The 16,720-nt window shown below is 35.6% G+C and overlaps 1 protein-coding gene across 1 annotated transcript in view; it reads left to right on the forward strand.

Moving 5' to 3' along the window:
- The window catches only part of LOC117125143, a 20,370-nt gene extending 5,147 nt beyond the window's left edge, over nt 1-15,223 (forward strand). The window contains exons 2-4 of the mRNA XM_033271544.1: nt 2,603-2,615; nt 2,881-4,575; nt 12,059-15,223. Coding sequence (XP_033127435.1) covers nt 2,603-2,615; nt 2,881-4,575; nt 12,059-13,159 — 2,809 coding nt within the window. The 3' untranslated portion in view covers nt 13,160-15,223. The remainder of the gene's footprint in view (nt 1-2,602; nt 2,616-2,880; nt 4,576-12,058) is intronic.
- Nucleotides 15,224-16,720: the final 1,497 nt, after the last annotated feature.

The following is a 16,720-nucleotide window of genomic DNA, read 5'->3' on the forward strand; positions in this document are numbered from 1 at the left end:
GTCTAGTGGTTATGACACTCGCCTTGACAGCGAGAGGTCGCAGGTTCGAGTCCCGCCAGAGGCATTTTATTACACAATTTCTTTATTCATTTATTTACAGGACTACATTCGTTGAGAGCTATGCTACTTGATGTATTTATTAAGTCCTTTATTTGAACACTGTATTTACCTTTCTTTGATTATTTATATATATCCCAGCATATAAAAGCAAAGCACATAACATCATAATTCAAATTTATTAGTAAAAAAGGAAATTACATTGAGAAAGTCATTGCTCGTAAAATTACAATACAGAAAAATACATCAATATGAAAATACAAAATTATAAGAAATACAAATACATACAAATACAATTAATTTACAGTATAAAAAAATTAGATTGGGTAGTAATAAAAATCAACTATTAAAATTACAGTGTTAATTAATTGCACAGAGAACCTCAATACAGTAAATTGTGAATAAAATTACCGTACCCGCACTAATAAGTGCCCTATTTGAATAAGCGCCCCTCTCGAATAACCGCCCCTCATAACGTGAAAATTTCCTTAATTGCCCCGTTTGCATAAGCACCCCTTCTAATTTGAATCAGCGCCACCTCATAAGATTTTCTTTTCAGAAAGTCAATAATCCAATCAATCCTGGAACTGTGGTTGTTGGCATGATTTGAGCTGTAGAGTGGAAACACATTCTTCTTCGGTCAATATCAAAATGAGGATATTTCTCTTGGACAGATGAGAGCTCCGATCCCTGGACAGACAGTATATTTCCAACTTTACTCTTTTCACCCTATTTGTCTATGCCTAGTCCTACTCCTCTTCTTTTTCCAACCTTTAGCACATTCTCATCTGAGTTTTCAAGAAAAAATACAATGACCCTGCCATCCTGCTAATCTCAATCGGCCGATGGCCAACAAGCTAACCACTACCCACCACCACTAATTACATCTGCTATTTTGCTGTTATGTAAATATTCACGCATTTTGTCATGAGCCATGTTCTCTGGACGAGTATCTTTTCTAACCACCATTCGTAATGTCCTTATATAATTTTTTTTTCATTCAAAAAGTGCCTCTTGAATTTAATAATTTCTCATAAGAACCCCTCGATTTTCATCTATTTCCATAAGCGTCCCCTCAATTTTCACTCTGTTTTCATAAGTTCCCCGTTTAAATAACCGCCCCATTTGAATAAGCGCCCCTCAGAAAGTGCAAAAAAATATTTTAAGCACCCGGGCGCTTATAAATAATATATTAGAACGAAAATAGTTGAAAAATACATTACTGGTCTGATGATCGTTAAATGCGTGAAACTGAAAGTAACAAACAAGCGTATACTTACTTCTACGATTTCTACGCTCCCGGTTCAATTCCCATTTTCTGCTCTCCTTGTGTTTCAGCTGGAGGGCTGAAATGCAAGTTACGATAGCGCACCGTCTTTCGGATGAGACATTAAAGCTGTTTAGTCCTGTATGCATTATGGCCTGTGTGCACGTTAAAGAACGCAGTACACTATTCGGAAAAGAGTAGGGGATTGTCTCCTTGTGTACTGCCCAATCACCACCAGAAGTACCCAACTGGAAATAAGTCTTCTTCAGACTTTCGTGGTTTATCCTTGGTGTTTACACCAAACAAATCCATCCAACCATCAGACAGGTTTTTTAGACATGGCAAGGAAATAGCGTGGAGTTTTAACCACAACCACAAAATCATTTTATGCTTTATTTATTTTCCCTAAAAGTATGCATCATTAATCGTTAATTCCTTTATAGACAATTTTGGTCTGGGTTCCAGGCTGAAATTTGGATTACTGTAGTAAAGACTGTTCAGTAATACACACTTTTTAATGTGCTCCGTTTATGCTAAAATTCAGTTGGCATTTTCTCTCTATATAGGCCTCCAGCCAATTAAAAACCACTGTTGGGACCGGGGTTTTCCTGGTCTTTAGCAGCTTTGGTCTTTAATTTAGAAAAATTCTTATTATAAAGATAAAAGATAGTCACTTGGAAAAAGAAAAGTTGTCTTTATTTGGAGGAGTCTTTAATTTGAACAGATTTTAATTAGAGGGAGACCTGTATTTTAAGATTATTAAATGGCCAACTTTTAAAAATTAATCGCTCGTTGATGGCGCTGTCCCAAAAGAGATAAATATTAATACATAGTAAATAGAGACTGACTTGTGGCAAGTCTATATAAGGTGATAAATATAGCATTTAAATTTAATTTTGTGGTTAATATTTATTTTTCATTGGATTAAACAGTAGTGTGCCTTCCCAGTAGCCACTTAATGTATCAAGACAGGAATCATGAAGATTATATTCTGGCTCGTTGCCTTGACATGTATGCTAATAGCCACAGTAGACTACTCAAACATTTTAACTTTTCCTATACGCAAGTCTTTAAATCCAGACAATGACAATTCATCTCTTGTTTTACCTGATGCATGATTTCACTAATTTTATTGCATTGTTTTAGTCACATCCAGAATCCATTGTTTCTATATTTTGCTTGATCAATTAGGGTAAATCTTATAAGCCTCTCGGGAGAGAGTATTTCAGTGAAGTGGGCCCTTGGTATGTAGTTGTCTTTCCTATGATCACCCTTCAGGAAAGCCGGCTGGGTTAGTCATATGCATAAGGTGTCTTGTCCTCATCTATAAAGTCTATTGTTAGTGTTCACTTATTAACTGCAAGATACATTAAATAATTTCACTCCTGTTTCAAAACTAGCTGAGCTAACCAGACAGTATTATGTTTTGAAGCAACAAGTATGTATAGACTATTGCTATTTTTTCAAAAGTTATTAAAGCATACTGTCACCTGAGCATATTAAAGAAGTTGTGTTGGGTTCGTTCAGAAGTGGATGGGGCAAAAAATATATATTAGCAAACAACTTTGAGACGATGGTTTGATTTTTACCTAATCAAGACCTTCAGTGTGATATCTTGGTTAATATTCTGGTGTTGGATTTCTATTTTTCAGAAGACACTCTTTTTTATGATGGCCATATGTAAGTTAGTTGTTCTGTTTTTGACATTGATCCCTGTGAGTTCTCAGTCAACAGGTTCATCTTGTAAAGCATACAGCAAACTCTCAGGGACATACTACAACTGCTCTGGACGAGGTGTTAGAAGTATACCAATGAACATTCCGTACCAAACGGAGACACTTTTGCTCAAAGATAACGCCATAAAACAGGTGCGCTCAAATGTCTTTGTAACTCTCACCAATCTTCACTCGTTGGACCTCTCCAATAATCGTATTAATAACATTCAAATGAGTGGCTTCCTAGGCTTGACAAATCTGCAGATATTGAACTTATCTGGTAACAGTCTTGTCCAGCTGCCTGTGGAATTATTCCGCCCCATTCGTGGTCTGGAGACACTGATCTTGTCGAATAACAGGATTGAATATATCCAGGTAGAGTTGTTTAAAGATCTTGCACAGTTGACCACTTTAGATTTGTCAAATAACCGGATTAAAAAGATACATGATAATACATTCTCTGATCTGATACATCTTCAAGAGCTCTATTTACAATCCAACAGTATCTCTACACTAACGGACAATACTCTTAATGGACTGTTGGAGTTGGAGCTGCTATATATGAAGCAGAATAAACTCCTTTCCATATCATCCGAGTTTCAGCTGCTGACACGTCTGAAATTTCTCGACCTTGGAGGTAACTTCATAACCACCATAGACCCGGATGCTTTTAACAATTTCGGCCGTCTCACTGAGCTTGGACTCGAGAACAACAACTTGTCTTCAGTTCCACGAGCAGTTGGGCAGTCATCTTCGTTGCAGCTCACATTGAGGGAGCTTTATCTTGGAAATAATCCAATTCGAGAAGTTCCTGATTCTGCATTCGGTAGGTTTACGTATCTTGAAGATTTACAGTTGGATCATATGAAGCTGTCGGAACTGAACGTTGATGCATTCAAAGGGATGCCAAAGCTGCGTCACTTATGGCTAAATAGCAACAAGTTGAAGACCATTCAGAAAGAAACAATTATTCCTCTCAGACATCTATTAAAACTACAGTTAGATGAAAATTATTGGAATTGTGACTGTAGTTTATTTGGGTTAGTCCAATACTTAGACCAACACCCAGAATTAAATGCTAAAGCTAAAGGGGAAATCCCCTGCCACACTCCACTCATACGTGTTGGCCAACCAATCACAACAGTCCTTGAGCTGTCATGTGATTTGGAAAGTGAAAATTTCCAATCTAGGACGTCATCAGACCCACCAAAAGAAATGACAAAGAAACAAGCTCTTTTGGTTGCCATACCAACAACATTCGTGATGACAATTACTCTAATGCTATTGCTGTTGATTGCTAGTTGTTCCGCCAAAAAGTGGATACAATCGTCTGTGAAAGAGAAACCAGTGAATATGCAAGCTAGACTACGCCGCCATCAAAATGTACAAAGGGAACACTCTAAAAATTACGGATTTGAAGTTCAAGCATATGCCACACTTGAGCCCCCTGTTCCAAGCCCTCTACCGACCAGGAAAACTTTACAACCCTATGCTTATGCATACGTTGATAAAAGAGGAAGCATGCAAGCTACAGTTAACCTACATTAAAGATTTGAAATTTGTTCGATACTAACAAATGCGGTAATACTATGTTACTTGTTGTATGTTGTACGTACAGTATCCTTGGTGCACTTTCAAGCATTCAAAATGGATTATCAATGACCCATTAGCAGGGAGCGCAGTGGTGCGAACTTAGCTCGCAAGCACAGTCCCCCTCCCATTGAAAATCTTCCTGCAGGCATTCATCAATGATAACTGATGGACTATAGGCCTACATATTAGATTTTATATGCAAGAATTAATCTACATCAATATTTGAACTACTGTGGCACATCAAGTACCCTTCATGGATAATAAATAAAGTTTGTGGCGCCCTCTACGGCCATCACCATGAAGTAGGTTAACAACCTAGAGTTACAATAATGATGCTAGAGCGAACTTCAATGCTTTCGGTGTTCGAAATACACAAAACTGTGTGTGTGTATACTCAACAAGATGCTTGGCGTAGATCCAGACAATAAGCATTGTTTCCAATGTAGCCCTCAACTTACACATGAAAGTTCGAATTGAATACACTTTAGCTCTCGTTTGTTGAAGCACAAGTGTTGCGGTAATGCGGTGTAGCATATACGATTTTGATTTCAATTTCTTAGTACTTTTTGTTTAAATCAGATACTCCAATTTGCCTCTATTTGGCTCGGCTAGTGCAGTTATTTATTAATAGTATTTATAATGAATAAGAAAATAATAGTTAGTCGGAGGTCTTATTTATGTAATATGTATGCTAAACCTGAATATGGTGCTTTTCTGTGGTAGCCATCTTGTTGAGTACACATACACAACTCTGTATTGCTTCGTCGCCTTATCAGCACTCTAGTTGTTTAATAGATTTATGGTTAAGCGTATTCTATAACAATGATTAGGATTTTGCATTAAACTCTTTACCTCATTTCATTTTATTTTTTTAATTTCTCCTTGAACAATAAGTTGTTGTTGCAAGATTGAAATCAAAGTATAATAAACTGTAAATAAAATTAGATTTTTTTTTTTTACCAGAAACATTAGAAATCTAGTGTTGAATTTATTTATTTTTATTCTGTCATATCCAGCAACAAGGAGACTTGCCATTTTAGAGGACAAAACTATGTCATGCTCTATTGCAGGCCTAATCAGGAATAGAGAAGATACACATTATGTCATTTTTTTTAGTTAAAAAACTGAGGGTATGGACATCTCCTTTTCTCCCTATTTATCAATTTTCAAATAGCTGTATCTTAGTTATGGCGAGACTTTTTTTTATTCCTTGTTTCGCGTACTTCTTTTTTTAAAGGTTATCGGAGGAGGGCAGAATAAAAATTAAAATAAAATTTTGTTGTCTTGTTTAGCAAATAGTTTTACCAAAATCATCCAGGAGGAGAAAATAAAAATAAAATTTTATTGGTGAATGTAAAATTGGATGGTTAAATGCTTCAAATTTATATAGTTAGGAAGAAAAATACAAATCTTATCTTTGGAGATTTCAAGGCAGTGGAGGGCGTAATAAGAATAAAGAAAAACTTATATTTTTTTAATGTAATTTTCTGTTTTTCGTGGTTGCAGGTGCGCAAAATGGCCAAAAGTAAAATTTTATTATTATTCGAAATTATCAATATTTGCAGTCAGCGGGTTCGCTAAAGGTATGAAAAAGATCTCGCCTATGGGTCATTCCGTGCCAACTCAACAAATTTTCAGAAAATCTTGGCTGGGTACCATCTCAGATTTTCTTGAAACTCAGACACAATGTGCACCAACATGTCTGACAAACAAACCCAAAATTTGACTTGCCAATTCCAAGCCGTTTAGAAGTTACAGCCATTTAAAATTTTAGGATCAGACCCCTTTTTAGCTCTCAATTATGACATTTTTGTAAAGTTGCATATTCAATTAGCCATATCTTCAAATAAAATAGAGATAATTAACTGAAAATTTATATCTAGACTAACTTTTGGCTGTAGAACAAGAATATGACATGACTTTAGGTATACCAGACCCCGTTACGAAAATATTGGTTCATAAATACCCTAACTTATTTGGTCTCGTAATTTTTCTTCCATTTTTAGACCCCATTAAAATACCCAAATCAGTTATAACATGGGTCTTATGCAACAAATTATTAATATATAGTTGGAAATGATTCACCACAGAACCTTCCTACCTACCTTTTACAGAGCACGTAAATTATGGAATGAGCTCCCATTAGATATTCACTGCAAATTTGACATTACTTTAAATATATTAAGAATAGCTTTCTTGATTTTTTATATGAATTTACTTTGTTACTTGCTTTATGTTGAATCTGGACCTCTTGGGAGACCAGAGGCCTACACGTGTGAAAGAGTACTTCCTGAATAAAGAATTTTTGATTTGATAGCTATTCCCAATTATGTACCGGTATTTATATACAAGTCAAAAAAAAGAATTGTTTTACTTGGATCATTATTTATAAAAATTATAGAATTTATAAGATAAGATAAGATACGCTTTATTGGTCTATTCACATATAAATATATTTTACCAGAAATTTTCATTGATTTTGGCATAAAAAATTAGAAATCAACACCAAACAGATCAATAAAATATTACAAACAAACATCAAATAACAATATGCAAATATATATAATAATTAGAAAATACATATTAGGGCTGTAATTGAGATTACAAAAAAAAAAGCCAAGGAGTGAAATTTAATGTAACTGCTAAACAAAATTATTAGGCTACTACTCATGATTTTGATTTTAAGTTTATTTTTTAATTTAAGTTCAATAAAAGTACCTTTTAATAGGTAATTTATTTATTTAATTTTTTTTATCTTGTAATGTGTGGCAGACATTTTGTAACCAGGGGTAGCGCCAGGATTTGCCCGACGGGGGAGGGGAGCCGATCGCCCGACGAGGGGTCAGATTTCCCTGACGAAAGGAAAGTGGGCGTGGTCGAGGTTCGATTAAAATTTTCGAAAGTGGTCCTGGCGGCCCCCGAAAATGTTGACAATTTGACGTGTACTTCGCAATCTTGACTTTTCGTAACCAAGGTATTTCAGGCCTCCAAATGTCCAGGTTGCGATGTATCAGTGGTACAGTCACTGGGGATCTGGGTTTTGGGAGGGTCTTGGTTGCAGAATGTTAACATTGTATAAATGTAATTTTGGGTTTTATTAAAGTTGTACAGTTATCTAAATGATAGCCTTATGCTACTGCTTTTTTACTTGCTTTCAAATTTGTTAGTTTTAATTTGTTATTTAATTTATTTATTTATTTATTCAGGTTCATTATTAAAACATTTTGATTTTGCAGCAGTTTGTTTGTTCTCCTTCACAGACTTGTAGAAGAACAACTTTTACCATGCTAAAATAAAGCTAATTATTATTATTATTATTATTAACTATCTAAATATTATATATTTATTAAAATTGAAGATATTATTAAAACAATTACAGTAATTGGAATTTAAATATTATCAAAGATAAATTGTACAGTTAATTCAAATGAATTGTAAGATTCTTTCTTATTTTACACCAATAATTTACATATTTTCAGGTTTAGTGGTGGCTCCAGAAATTTGCTGGCAGGAGGTCTGAACCAAGGAGCCAACTAGAGTCTCGGTCAGGGCCATACGATAAAATACCTGGTGGGGTTCATAGTAAAGTTTTTATGGCTTGAAGCCAGGTTCTGGAGGAAAGCAAATTCTTGATACGTCGTAGGCCTATAACTAATTTTTTTAAGACACAAAAAGCATATTTGACGAAAAACTTGGGAGCAGTTAATGAGATACGGGTTTTTGAATATTTAAAGACTGGGAAAAGTTGCAAAAAAAAGGGTGGTTACGCCCCTTTTTCCTCCAATTTTTAGATATTCAAAAATCTGTGTCCCATCAACCCTTTCCAGTCGTATGGCATCGCGACGACGCCCTCTTTGACCATACTTTATATGTACATACGCCCTGTATAGCTTTCATGATAATTTCTTTATTGCTATGCTGCCTTCTGTAGGATTGTTTGTGATTGATGTAGGAGTATTTCTGTAGAGGGCCGTCTGTATCCAGACCAAATAAAATGCCTGTGCCAAGTAAAAACACGACATTTAGTGTAGAGGATGTAATTTCTGACTCTTGGTACAGCCTCAGGCAATGGTAATGGGGCAGACTGGACGGGTTAAACGCTCCCAATTTTTTCGTCAATATACATTTTGTGTCTCAGAAAAATCAGTTGTACAACATATAAAAAAAAAATTTTTTTTTTTTTTCCAGAGCCTGGCTTTAATATGGCCCAAAATTGGGCTTCGAGGCAATATTAGATTATTAGATAGGCAGATTAACATTTTTTTACTACACAAGTGTCAGTAATTATGGGTTGATCCTCAACTCGTTTTCTAATTTATTTGCTGTTTGCTTTGGTTTGATTGATGACATAGGCCTGCAACATCTATGTAGTCGTTAAAACAGATGCAAAATTATAAGCCTAATGAAAAATATTACTTCAGGCTTGATCTGGTGGACTGTGGATAACATGCACTTGCGAACAGGAAATGGCCCGTGAGCCTACCTCGGGCAACTACATCTCATACACCATTAAATTTTCACTGTGGGGAGACTCCTTTTTCCGCAAAGCATAATTCTGAGATATGAATATAATCATATTCATTCCAAGGGTGGTGCCAGTGGGGGGGGGGATGTGGGAGAGAGTAGAGAGCTGTCCTCTCCTCCCACCATCAGGGGGAAAAAACAAATTTCTTTGGGAGGGGAAAAAAATCATGTATTTTCAACATATAGTAGACTCTAAAATCCCTTGAAACCCCTACATTGTCATATTTTTTCGGGTTCTTCGCTTCTTGGACCACTTTCGAAACATTTTGGACATTTTCGAAACCCAACTAGCCCACTTTCGTCTGGGACATTGAACCCCCGCCTGTCCGAGCTCTCGTCGAGCAAATTCTGGTTCCACCCCTGATTCATTTGTTAAGATATTTAAGAGGGCAGATTTGTTTTCTTGAACAAATAGACATACACTCTGATCAATTAGATTGTACATTAACATTCCTAAACAAGAATCTATAATGTCTAAATTGGTTAAAAAATTATTTTTATGATAGTTAATAACACCAATCAGTAATTTTAATTAGTCCAAATTACACAATTACTATTAGAAATCATGGTTTTGGCCTCAGCAATTTTTAAGCACTTTAATCCTATTTCTAATTTAGCAACTATCACCTTTATCCATGTACTTTGCTTGTGAAATGTTATAAGCTGGTCTACTACTAAAGCCAATACCTATGTTTAGGATATCAAATGAATTAAATCTTTAAAGGGAGCCCATTAATGAAAAATATTTTTGCCATAAAAACATGATATGCTGATTTTATAGATTTAGTGTTAGTTGGGTTTGGGCAACAATATTCATGGTCGAAGCTGTAGAAAAATGGTGATAATATTGGTAATAATAATATTTTATTTAATAAAATAAATAATCGACGTTCCGGTAATTTCACGCTAAGTACAGGTTTTTTTGCAGCTCAGTGTGTTTCATTCAGTTTACTTACTAAATTATAATAAGAATTTTTTAGATATACAAATAAGGGTAAAACTTTACTGTAAATTGCTTGGTTTAGTTTTTGTTATGCTATTTATCTGTTTGTTGTTTTTGAACTGTCTTTTGCTTTCCTTTGTTTATATTTTATATTGTTAATGGGTGCACCATCTAAGTGATGGGTGCCACTGATCTAAAAGTGAACCCAATAAATCTTATCGTATCGTAAGAGTTGATTTTATGGATGGGCAAGGGGAATAATATTGGGCAGGAGGAGGGCCCTGAAAGTAGCTTTAGACTGGGTGGGAAACTTCAAAGCTGGATGGCCCCACCCACACCTCCGGTCATTGGATCAAGCACATATGGAACACATACTCACTTCCCTGGGGAGATTTCCATAATTGCAGCTGTAATTTGCGCATTTTGGGTTTGAACCTACCAGGTACCCACTTGTACTCCTGGGTTGAGAGAGCTGTAGATAAAATGCCCAGCCTAATGGCACAAGCAAAATGCACAGTGGGACTTCTCTGGAAATAAATCCTGTGTTGGGATTTAGAGGGTTATCCCAGATATCAATAATAATGACTTGCTTGTTTTCTCTTTTTTGTTTCTCTGTTTATTGTTGTTCCGATTTTGTGATGTTGTTCTATTGATATCGAATAAATCAAATCAAATCAAATCAAAGTGAGGGAGTAAATCTCCAACCTTAAAGTTAAGAAGCAGAAACCACTGTGCCAAACCACTCCTACAAGCTTCGTTACTGTATATTTAGACTACCAACTAATGCAAAAAACTAATAGCCATTTGGTCACAATATTTAAGTTGAATGTTGGGTTAAGCTCATTCACAGGCATTTCAGGTTGGGAGAAGCCACATTAAGCAAATCTTAACCAATGTACTTAAAACATTTGTTTGCATTTTGCTACAATGATGATGCCCAATTATATTCAATTTCTATTATTTTTTAAAATATTATTTAATATTTTCTTCCTTTCTTTCTTTCCTTACTTTACACATTTGTTTTACTTTTGTCTTATTGTTCTTTCCTTTTCCATTTTCTTTACCTTTTCTTTCATATTTGTTTTTCTTTTTTATTTCTTTTATTATCCATTTTCTTTTTCCTTTCCAACTTGAAAGTAAAACTAAGTACAGTTCTCCCTCTGCCTAAAGACCACTTCCAATTTCTTTCCTTACTTTACACATTTGTTTTACTTTTGTCTCATTTTTCTTTCCTTTCTTTTCCATTTTCTTTACCTTTTCTTTCATATTTGTTTTTCTTTTTTATTTCTTTTATTATCCATTTTCTTTTTCCTTTCCAGCTTGAAAGTAAAACTAAGTACAGTTCTCCCTCTGCCTAAAGACCACTTTTCTGTGGTCCCAAATTAACAAATTTCTTTTCTTATTATTCTAATTAGAGACCAAAGCTGCTAAAAACCATGGGAACCTCAGTCTCAAAAGTGGTCTTTAATTGGAGGGACACCTTTAATACTGTAGTATCAGGATCTGAAAAATGTTTTGAATAAAAGGGTGGGAACATGAGAATCACTATTGTGTCATAGGTTACTACAGTCATGTGTCATCGGCAATTATTGCATTTTCATGGTGTCTGCTCATCATGATTCACTAACACGTACCAAGGATACCAACAACCTATTAAAATTATGACATCCTGTATAATATGTAGATAAATAAATTTTTAGATTATTTAGAAATTGGCAACCATAGAGGCAACAACAGTCACTATTGTCTGAAAACAAACTGTTATTCCACACCAGCAATCACGTTTCCTAAACCACAGACCAGGAATCATTAGCGTTTTTGGTTTTTTTTGCATCATTTCCTTGATATTCAAGGTTTATAGAGTATTGAATGTTAACCTCTCATATAGAGTAGAGTCATTACAAAAATCATCATTCCTTGTATGATACCACTCAGCTCGATTGATTGGACTGAAAAATAAATAGTTTCAAGTTACATTCCATAAACATGCACAAAAAAAGTGTATTATCTATCAGCGTGATATTTCTAATTTTGAAATTCAGTATTAACTTTCCAATGATTGAAAGCCAAGAATTTGAAGTATTGACTGGATCTATAGAGGTTGAAGTTTGCAGTTTAAATCATCGTTTGGAATTCTGTTTTAACGATGTAGTCGAACGTGGTTCATCTTCAAAAACGTCATCTAGAATTCATTTTAACTTGAACCCTTCAATTGAGGGTTTAACAAAACATCTCACCATTCGCATTGATATGGATTGTAAAAATTGCGACTTACTAAACTTTATCACCAAATTACCACTTGTTTCAGAGTATGAGACAAATTTTACTGAATGTGCTTCAGGGAATAAGATCAATAGCATGTTGGGAGATATTTATCAGGATTTGATTGGTGGAGACTCAATTAATAGCAGTTGCTGTTGGAACACAAACAGTTCTACATGCTGGAATATTACTTGTAAAGAACTAAGTAGGATCACGACTCTGCCTCTGCCCACGGATCCACAGCGACACATACTTGCTATCTTAGTAGTAGTAATTGCTATTATTGTTGTAATTTCAATTATTGCAATTTTTGGAGTGTATAGACATGGAAAACGGATGATAGTTGAACTTGAAAATGACACCCAGCACAGGTCTCGAATACAGCCAGGTTCCTCAATGCCTTCAATCAATATGAATATGTCAGACGAATCTACGGACCTGGAGGACTCTGGTCCAGTTCCTATGGCGATAGAAATTGTCGAACCAAGTAAGATCAAACCAACAAGCTTTGCGATGATTGGGAATCCATTGAGTCGGAAGCGTTCCGTTGACAGTAATGGATATGCTGTACCTGACGTTCACAGCATTAGATCCCTGAATGGCTTTCCTAATAGAAATATGTCTACTATTGAAATAAACAGTAATAATGTCCAGGATGGCTTTGGTAATGGACATATGCCTGTCATACCGGAAGATGAAGATGGATATTTGATGCCAAATCAGCAAAGCCATCAGCGTAAAAAGGTCATTGGCTACTTTACTAGAGTGCCGTCGGATATTGATGAAAGTGATGCCTAAGATAAGGGCGATTTTTTAAGACATCTAAGTTTATTTGTTACATTTGTGTGATGTGGCCTTACACTGTATGGACATGATAATGTCATATTACCAGAGCTCTATCAGATGTTTGTAGTTGCTACAGAAATTTTGCCTAATTAAGAATGTATGGAAATAGTCCAGAATACTACAAATAATTATCAATAGGCCTATCAATAGGTGTACACATCACTGTCTTAGGTCCAGAATAAATTACGTTTCCATGAGGGTTTCGCGAGCAATGTTTTGAAACACGTTTCCTAGTTTGCAAATTATCGCGCTTGACTATCCTGCTAGTCTGAACGCCCGGCAAAATTAAGCCGGGCTTGACGTTGAGTCGGGCTTAACTCAAGCCTGGCTTATCTCCAAGTCTGAACGTAGCCAAAGTGTGAAGAAAGCTTTTGAATTAGAGTACAAATAAGTATGAAACGTCGCAAGTACGTATAATTTATTGACGTTGACGTAGGAAAAATTTAATTTGATTCACAATATAGGTTACTATGTTGCTACACAAATTTCTCAAGTTCATAAAATGCATTTCTGTAACTGTGTCTTCAGATTTCCGTAGTTCATGTAAATGAAATATTTCTGTAGCAAGATATAAGTTGCTCAAAATTGCAGGTGCATCTGTGGAATTTCAAACAAACTTGACAGAATGAAGATTTATTGGTCATTATCCAGGATGATCGGGCCAATTTCATTGGGTCCGATCATCCTGAAAATGTTCTGGACTCTATACCTCTTAAACATGAATAATGCATGTACTCACATGTTAAACGAGTCATCTTCTTTAGCCGCAAACATTTTTTTTTTCACTCTCGAAGCAATGTAACAGGATAAACTTCTAACTACATGTAGTAAAATAATAATAATGCATGTACTCACATGTTAAACGAGTCAAATCTCTGTAGTATTTTTATCTATTTCTGTACATCTCTAATTAGCTAATATTTTCATAGAAAATAGGCCAAACTATAGAAGTTCCGTAGTTTAGAAAGCTAAACTGTAGCTTTGCTGTGCAGGCACACGGCCATATCAACAGTTTGGTTAGCGTTACTCAATAACTAGGGGTATTTCTCGGTGTTGTGACATTAGGGACGCAGAACTCTATACCTCTAATATGAATAATGCATGTACTCACATGCATGTAACTACATGTAGTAAAATTCAAACCTAATAGGTTGTAAAACTATCTTGTAAATCTTGCCATAGTAAGATGCTTTTTAATGATCATTAAGAATTTCTACTTAATGTTACAATATTTCAGTGGTGTATCTAGAGGTGTGGGGCGCACCCCTGCTAAAGGAGCTTGTTCCCCTCCCTATTGAAAAGTTAGAAGCATAAAAATCATACTCAAGTACAGCAGTTTAAAGTTTTTTTTATATCACCTTATTTTGTGAGCTAGCACCCACCCACTTAATCATCAAGCTTCCCCCTTCACCTTTATGCTTTCCCCCCAAGTCCCCTATTTCAAGTATCCTACTGTAGATACACGACTGGAATATTTACAGTTTAGCAAGATTGTAGGTATAGAATGCTTGTGAGTAGTGAAAGATGGTGGTAATGTATATATTTATAACATATTGTAATTAACTCTTAGAATTGGTATGTATATATTATTTAATGTACTGTATATTTGTAGTCCTTCAATTCTCAGAAGGACTTTTCCACAATGGAACATATAACTTTGCAATAATGGAAATCTATTTCCTAAAATTATTTATTTCTATAGGCTAAAAATTATTTATTTCTGTTGTAGGCACACTGTCTGAAATATGATTTATTTAATGGTACCTACTATATGCAGAAATTAGTGCCTTATACTGTATTTATATTGTGCATATTTAATTTTTTAAATAAATATTGCAAGCATTTGTCATAACTGTTTTGTTTTCTTTCTTGGGGGTAGAGAGTGGGGGAATTGTGTTTCTGCATGATAAATACTTCCCAGCTAGTGTAGAGAGTTATTTGTTGTGTTACAGTAGTTGTTGAGCACAGTAAAAGTAATATTAGAACTTGGCATAGAGTGATATAAAAGCAGTCCATTAAGGTTTTTTCGAAGCACACTGAAAAATCGAAGTTTGTGTGCAGCCTTCAGTGTTAAATCAAATTTTATTTGGCCCTCCAATTCATTTTTATGCTGACCTCTGATCTACATGGATTTCCAAGTTTCAAATATTGGCAGGCGTGAGACTTTTGTTTTTTGAAAACAAGGAGGGGTGGGATGGGGATGGGGGGAGTGTTGGGGCATGCACCCGTGAGATCTTTTTTCTTGGTGCTAAGAAATGCATTCTCTCACTTTTAGGTAGTCATTTTTCAAATAAGTTTTGTTATCTTGACAATGAATTACAGTACAATCAAACAGTCTCCGAGCCTATCATAATGGCATGAGCCTCGCCTTGCCCATGGTAGCATGCACATCCTACTCTGTTTGACATTGCTTAGTGAAGCAACAACATATCCACACTGGTGGTTACTCAGATAGTTTAAAACCCTGTTCGGTACAAAAGCCTATTAGGGCCACTGAAATATGTATATTTTATGTCTAAGTAAGACTTATTATGTCGTAATTATTACAACCTATTATGTCATAATTACGACTTGCGTCATAATTAAAACTTATTGTGTCGTAATTACGACATATGTATACTGTATCGTAATTATGACATAAAAGTATATATTTGAGTGGCCCTAATAGCATTTCGTTGTTCAGCAACCATTTTAGCCCGCAAGCCAAATTAAATGTCATAGCACTCTGACACGATCCGACCGAACCCAAATTTATTACCCAGATTTCGTGGTAAAATGATTGAATATGGTATTATGTTTTTTAGCAAGGGAAAATAGATTCTGGAGGTCAAAAGTACTGCCCACTTAATTCTTTTTTCACTTCCCATCTCCACCCCCTCGGGGAAACGTCCCCAGTCGGGCAAATCGTGACACCACCCCTGTCCACATATACCAACACAAGTTATCAAATCTTTCACTAAGTTACAGATCTTCTTCTTATCGAGTCACTACGTAGCTAGTGTGTATGATCTAGCTTACGTAGTTTTGTAGAAGGATTCGCAGGTTGGGTGGGTACCTGACATGGGCCGCATCGTAAGCGCTCCTACTGTGGCCGGACAGGGGACTAGAGATGGACCAGTACACCGGGCTAACCCCCTACTCTTCTCAAATGATGTGCTGGGTTCTTTAAAGTGCACACGAGCCAATTGTGTACACTGGGCCTCCTTATCTGAGAAGACTTGTTCCACCACTGGAACCATAGTTCGAACCAGCGCCGATATTATGGCTGTAAGTCACAGTTCCCCTGTCTTAACCGCTCGGCCAATCGACTTGCCTAGTTACAGATTAGAAAAGTCTATGATATTGTCATGTATTTACAGTGTTTATTACATGTGTACGACTACAATAAATTGTCGTTCTATTGCAAACCACAGCTGCGGTATGTTTGAGTTGTTTTGTGTGCCTGCTTGTGTCTTCCTACAGTAACGAGGTATCTAACAGATATAGAGATATTTTACTACATAAATTGGTACT

Source organism: Anneissia japonica, unplaced genomic scaffold, assembly GCF_011630105.1.
Source record: "Anneissia japonica isolate Jap-2015-1 unplaced genomic scaffold, ASM1163010v1 scaffold9_len2422644_cov172, whole genome shotgun sequence".
Lineage (NCBI taxonomy): Eukaryota > Metazoa > Echinodermata > Crinoidea > Comatulida > Comatulidae > Anneissia > Anneissia japonica.